A 6,225-nucleotide genomic window follows, 5' to 3' on the forward strand; every position below is an offset into this window, starting at 1 on the left:
GTTGGAATGGGCCAGTCGGTTGGCTTGATTTTAGATTTTTGGCCCGATGGGATCCTCAAGCCCTTTGGTCTTACCCTCGGTTGGATACCATTTTCATATCATTTTGAACTATTTTGAACCCTATAACCTTTTGGCCAGGTAGGTTGGAGATGGCCTTACATACTTGTTTGTAAACAAGTAACAACCATGGCAAATCACATCAACAAAGAACCAATTCAATTTCAAATTTTATTCAAAATAATTGCCTATTAGTAGATCAATAATAAACACCCAATAAATTAAGAGAAGTGTTATTGGCACTCTAAAAATCTCATTTCATACTCCTCACAAATGTATTTTTCTTTCCTAATATAAAAAGTTTGACATGTAGAATGAGATTTTTTTAGTGCTAACAACAATTTTCTAAATTAATGAGCTTATCATCCCATCTAAAAATGGTAAAAGTAGAAGTAAAAGAGAAGGTAAATAATGCAAGGAGAGATTGATCACTCTACTTACTCAAAGGAATAACTCACTGCCAAGTATTTTTACCCTTTTCTTTTCTTTTCTTTTCTTTTTCTCATATTTTGTACAACATTTTTTATAAATCACAAAAACTGGTGACATATCTCATGTCATCCAATCCAATCGACATGACTCTCCCTGTCGCACTACACCCACCAATCAACCAGTCTAATACGCCATGCCGTTTCTGCCATCTGACTTTCCAACTGTGGCTCCAATACGACATGCCGTTTGTGGGATGTCTGTAGCTCATTACCAATTTTGTCACTGCTGCAATTCATCCACAATTTGGTAGAAGAGAAGGAAGTGGTGAAAACCCTAATGCACACAGAGCTCAGGCGCGAGATGCTACAATTCTTTCGGGGTGTTATCACCTGCGGCGGCACGCGCTGCTTGGAACTGAAGAGTGTATTGTCTCTCCAGGTCTCTGAGCTTCTCCAGCAGTTCTTGAAATGTTGGCCTGGAAGCTGCATCACTGGTTTTCATTGAAGAAGTTGGAATATCAGCACATTAGCAGTTTTACCAACATTTGATTCTTTAAAAGTTAAAAGGGTTGTCGTTCAATAACTATTTCGTTTTCAGTTTACAGTTTCCACAAAGAAGGAAACTAAAATAATTCAACTTGGAAATGAACCAAGAAGCATGGAAAGAATTACTACCTCTGCCAGCAGCTCTCAATTAAACAAGTCCATTGCGGGTCCACGTCCTTTGGGATCTCTAACCTTTGGTCCATGAACCCTACAGCTCCAATCACCTACAAGTACCCTAAATAAATTTCTGTTCATATGTGCACGCAACATATTTGAAAAGATACTACCAAGAATTCTTTTTCCCAAAGAAAACAATACCTGGATTGAGTTCAGATTATCCCAAGGGATCTTCTCAGTAGCAAGCTCCCACAATATCACCCCATAGCTGTATATATCAGACCTGTGTGCGTCCGAAGTTCCAAACATCATGAAGAGAGACGAGTTTAGTTTAGAGAAGCTGTAGAAGGACAAGGACGCTTTTAAGATTCTAGATGAACAATTACAACATACTTCTCGTCTGAGGGTTCATTACGTAGAACTTCCGGTGCCATCCATTGAGGCTACAAATGAGAAAGTTGGCATATTTATGTGAGAACCTCATGTAGTAACATTTAGACTGACTGGTTTACTATAATTCGTAAAGAGGATATAGTGGTGTGAGTTGAAATACCGTGCCCTTCCCAGTCTTGGTTGTGAGAAATGTATCTTGCTTAAGACGTGAAAGACCAAAATCACCAACCTGTTAAGATAACATCAAACAGTTCATTGTGCCTTTACTTGATCAAACTGCTGTAAAAGCACAAGAAGAAAAAAACTCATGGAGAAAGATTTAAGAAATAGAAACGTGACTGATAACAGACCTTAACAGTCCAGTACTTATCAACAAGGAGATTTGAAGACTTCAGATCTCGATGAATGATAGGCGGGTTGAAATGATGAAGATAATTCATGCCTCGTGCCTGTGAAATGGTTTAAGGTAGTGAGAAAGGGGTTGGGGCCACTACATCTACCATTTTCGTACTATACTCAATACTCACTATATTTATCGCCATATGAACACGTCGCCTCCAATCTAGTTTTGATGTGTTCCTTTGTAGTAAGCAAAACAAACTTCCACTGCATCAAAAAAATATTGATACGAAAGGCACAGTCTGCTCAGAAGTACTTTACAAAGAAAATATGCTAAAAACACTTGTACATTCGTTGAAATAATAAACCTAAATTTAAATACTGGTAATGCTAGATATTTCAGAAAGGGAAGTTCAGAACCAACCGAGGGAGGAACTCTGTTACGATGCAGAGACGCTGAGGTGAAGTCACAGCTCCCATAAAAAGCAGAACATTTGGATGTCGAAGCCTTTTCATGAGAGACACCTTGATAAACAATACCATATCGTGACATCATTATTGAACAAAATGAATAACAATCGCAAAATTAACCATAAAGGGAAAAAAAAAGTAAGATATTTTAACAGTATTTCAAACATAATCCCACAGGCTTCAAGAGAAATCTCCAAAAGTTATATTTCAAACATTCCAGTCAATCTCTCATCTACTTCCCAAGTACATAAGCAAGTACAAATCCTTAGCAGATAGAAAACACACCTCTTGTCTGAAGGAAAATATCACATCTTCTGAATATTCTTGCCAGGAGAATACCTTGACAGCAACATCCTGTAAGAGCAAAGAAACCATTAAACCACACATGAAAAATATACGCTCAAATTACTCCTAATATTCCTCGCACATGCATCATCAATATTCATGAACATCCCACATGCATCATCAATATTACACCTAGATCGTGTGAATAAATGAGTAGCTCATTTATACTGCAAAATTATGGTTTGACCAAGACAACACCCGTATCATAGACTTCGAGTGGTACGTATGGCATTTCATCTAATTTCATGATTTATGCATAACATGTAGGCATGAAAACCCTATGGTTATGAAGACCTTTCCGGAGCTCTTTTTTTCCACTGCTTGCAAATTGAACTGCATTTTGTCTTTCAGTAGGGTAATTGGAATTTTTTTACCATCTTTTTTCTTTTTCTTTGAAAATACGAGGAAATGGAAATCATCACTTGACCATATCATTTCAGTTAAATCTGGAACTATTTTGTGGGCATCCATATAGAGTGAAGGTTAACCAGAGTAGAAGAACATACTGATCCATACCACAGACCATGGTATACGGTTCCACATGATCCTGCATAATGGAGGAAAACAGCAAATACATGTCAGGATGAAATTCAACCAATCAAACCTTAAAAGCATAAACTCACAAGAGAAAGGAGCATAAGTTCAAGAGAACTTTTGTTTGGTCAAAATGACCAATTCTACCTACTGAAAAAATGGACATTAGATGGATATTTTGGAAATTTTAAAGTCCTTTACCTGTGTCATTAATGATTCAAAGAAAACAGTACATGATTTGGGAAAGATCAAACATATGTTGGACGATTCATTTAATCACCTTTGCTCATTTGGGTGATTACAGACATGCTTTACCGACATCAATTAAACAGTTTCCAGAAATAAAGAAATCAATACTTCAGAAGCATGACAGGTCTGATTACCTTGCCCAACTTGTTCTCCAATTATCAAGTCTTCCCACAAGATTTCGTAGTCCAGGCTGTCAGTGTCTACATCCACCTTATTCACAGCACTGCTGCTGGTACTTCCACAGCTGCTGGCACTGCTTGTGCTGTTAACATTAAATGAGGAGGTCCAGGATCCTGAGGCCTCATTATTTGTAGTCCGGTTATTTTCATTCACCTGACTTTCTGGTTTTGAACCAAAATAATTCCTCTGATGAACTGAATCATTCTCATGTTCGTTAGGCAACCAAGGCCAAACAAAACGAGTGCTCTTAGTCTCTAGCGCTTCTCGCTCATTTCCTTTCCATGGCCATGTTATCCCTTTCTTACCCATCCATGCTTCAGCTTTCGAGGATATCATCCTCTGGATCGAAGGTTTTCCTTCACTCTCATTGCCAGAATCTCTGGAGGGTTTTCCTGGAGACTTCTCATCAATATGGGAGAATACTCCAAAAGGAGATGGGGGCAAATCGCCTCTAGGTGTGGTAGCACAACTTGAACTCACATCCTCCCTATGATCAGAGAGAACACAATCTGAACCATGATCAGAACGATGACAATCGCCCTCACCTTCGTGATCTATGTTGTTTTCTCCCACCCGAATTCTCGATTTTACTTTGTTGCTCATTTTGGACGCCTGTTTCAGGACTCTTAACAATCAGGATACACTAGCGAATAATAAATCAAAGAAACATGGAAACTATAGGACTAACCAAATTTGTTATTTTTGATGCAATAGCATTTTGTAGAGGCTGCTGAGGATCAAGGCCAAGTTTAGCTGTAACACAAGCTCTAGACCGGCTGTAGCTTGAATCTGATTCTGGGGGCTTTCCTCCTGACATTGGAATCTTCATTTCTTGAAAAGGCCAGATATCACTTGACACGCAAATAATCCCAATAAAAGTGCCATCATCATCATAGAATGGAGTATTTGTTACAAAGGCCGTAAACCTGTCCCCAGTTTTGGTCTTGACAGGGAACTGCCCAGTCCAGCTCTCCCCCTTGGTGACATGGTTTATTATATTGTTTGCGACACCATAGTCTTGAGGATCTGATAAGAGCTCAACAGGACTATGTCCAAGGGCCTCAGCCGCAGAATAACCGTATAAATTTTCAGCAGTTCTGTTCCTGCAATATTCAATTTTCCCAAATGCACCAAGTTGATACCTTCTAACACTCAAACCATACTTCAAACACGGAATTTTTATACGAAAAAAATCAGATGCTGATCAATTTAGGTTCATCAACAGAAATTCAGCATCACAACCCACACATATAGTCAATCTCAATTCAAATAACCTAACGGTTCACGTTTGCAACCACAGTTGAAATTATATAACCACCCAGTAATCCAACAGATATTAAAGAAAACATATCGAGCAATTCATGCTAATGACAGATGAAATTTAGCAATACAATAACGTGGACAAAAAACATCAAAATCTGAAAAACCAAACTTTGATTGAGCTACTTACCAGTAAATTATAATCCCATTGATATCAAATATATGCACAGATTGCCCAATCGACTGTAGTATGTTCAGATACTGTCTATCAGTAAAGTTCACAGCTGAAGGCCCCGTGCTACTGCTTCCTCCACTGCCGCCACCGCCACTGCCTCCAGTGGAAGGATCATGGCTGCGGCTCTCCCTCTGAAGAGGTGAGGAATGCCGAAACGAAGTAGACCCTCTCTTCCAAGCCGCCGCATCTTGACCTCCACTACCAGCAGCACCGCCCACCCCAGTGACTCTCCTTCTGGGCACAGACGAGAACCTCGAACGCTGCGGCGAGACGGAGTGGGCCCTCTGGTGCTCTGATTTGACATCCCCAGAGTTCCTGAGTTTGGTGATCTCCTGCTTGAGGTGGGCCTGGCCCGCTTCCAGCTCTTGGATCTTTTTCAGAAGCTCCTCCGGCGGCGGAGTATCCATTGAAGCAGAAACCTCCAAAGCTCCAAGCTTTGCACCAAAACACACCAACCCAGTTGATAATCTTCAATGAAATGAAGAACCCAGTTCCAGAAATGGCAGCAAACAGAGCTCAAACGGAAGAAGATTCATGGGTTCTCTCTCTGGTTTCTTCTCCTCCAATCAAAAACTTGAAAATAATGGAGACCCAGTTGAGATACAAGCAAGTATGGGGATTGAAATTGATAAGACCGAGTCAGAGGGATTGACTGATGAATCTCTCTCTCTCTCTCTCCCAATAACTGCTCTTCTTTTTCCTTTGCTTGTATAATAAGTGCAGTCAATTACTTGCTGATTTGAGAGGTCAAACAACATATTAACATTCTACTTTTGATTTCTTTCCTCTTCTTCACCTTCTCCCCTCTCTCTCTCTCTCTCTCTCTCTCTCCTCCTCCTCTTTTAGGTTTAGCTTATTCCCTCTCTCTCTCTCTCTCTCTCTATCCTCCTCCTCTTTAAGGTTTAGCTTATTCCCTCTCTCTCTCTCTCTCTCTCTCTCTCTCGTTTTCGGGCTGAATGCTGTTTCCTCCTCTTCCCTCACTTTTTTTTATCCCATCATCACCTGAATCTTAGCTATTAAGGCCACAAGTTAAATTAAATGCTTATATTCTGCAAATGATAAACCACC

The 6,225-nt window shown here is 39.8% G+C and overlaps 1 protein-coding gene across 2 annotated transcripts; it reads right to left on the bottom strand.

Moving 5' to 3' along the window:
- Nucleotides 1–246: 246 nt before the first annotated feature.
- LOC137731078 (uncharacterized) lies at nucleotides 247–6,020 on the bottom strand. Of its 2 annotated transcripts, XM_068470151.1 has the most exons (13): nucleotides 5,113–6,018; nucleotides 4,351–4,765; nucleotides 3,617–4,274; nucleotides 3,206–3,246; nucleotides 2,640–2,708; nucleotides 2,308–2,408; nucleotides 2,072–2,150; nucleotides 1,895–1,993; nucleotides 1,705–1,773; nucleotides 1,545–1,594; nucleotides 1,353–1,434; nucleotides 1,164–1,258; nucleotides 247–979 (listed from the first exon to the last, which is right to left on the bottom strand). In XM_068470151.1, exons 1-13 carry the CDS (start codon nucleotides 5,562–5,564, stop codon nucleotides 853–855), a joined length of 2,337 nt encoding a protein of 778 aa, XP_068326252.1. In that variant the 5' UTR covers nucleotides 5,565–6,018; the 3' UTR covers nucleotides 247–852. The 2 variants fall into 2 exon arrangements, with proteins under 2 accessions (XP_068326252.1, XP_068326253.1); XM_068470152.1 differs by lacking the exon at nucleotides 247–979 and having other exon boundaries at nucleotides 1,164–1,269; nucleotides 5,113–6,020.
- Between the last annotated feature and the right edge of the window lie 205 nt (nucleotides 6,021–6,225).

Source organism: Pyrus communis, chromosome 4, assembly GCF_963583255.1.
Source record: "Pyrus communis chromosome 4, drPyrComm1.1, whole genome shotgun sequence".
Classification (NCBI taxonomy): domain Eukaryota; kingdom Viridiplantae; phylum Streptophyta; class Magnoliopsida; order Rosales; family Rosaceae; genus Pyrus; species Pyrus communis.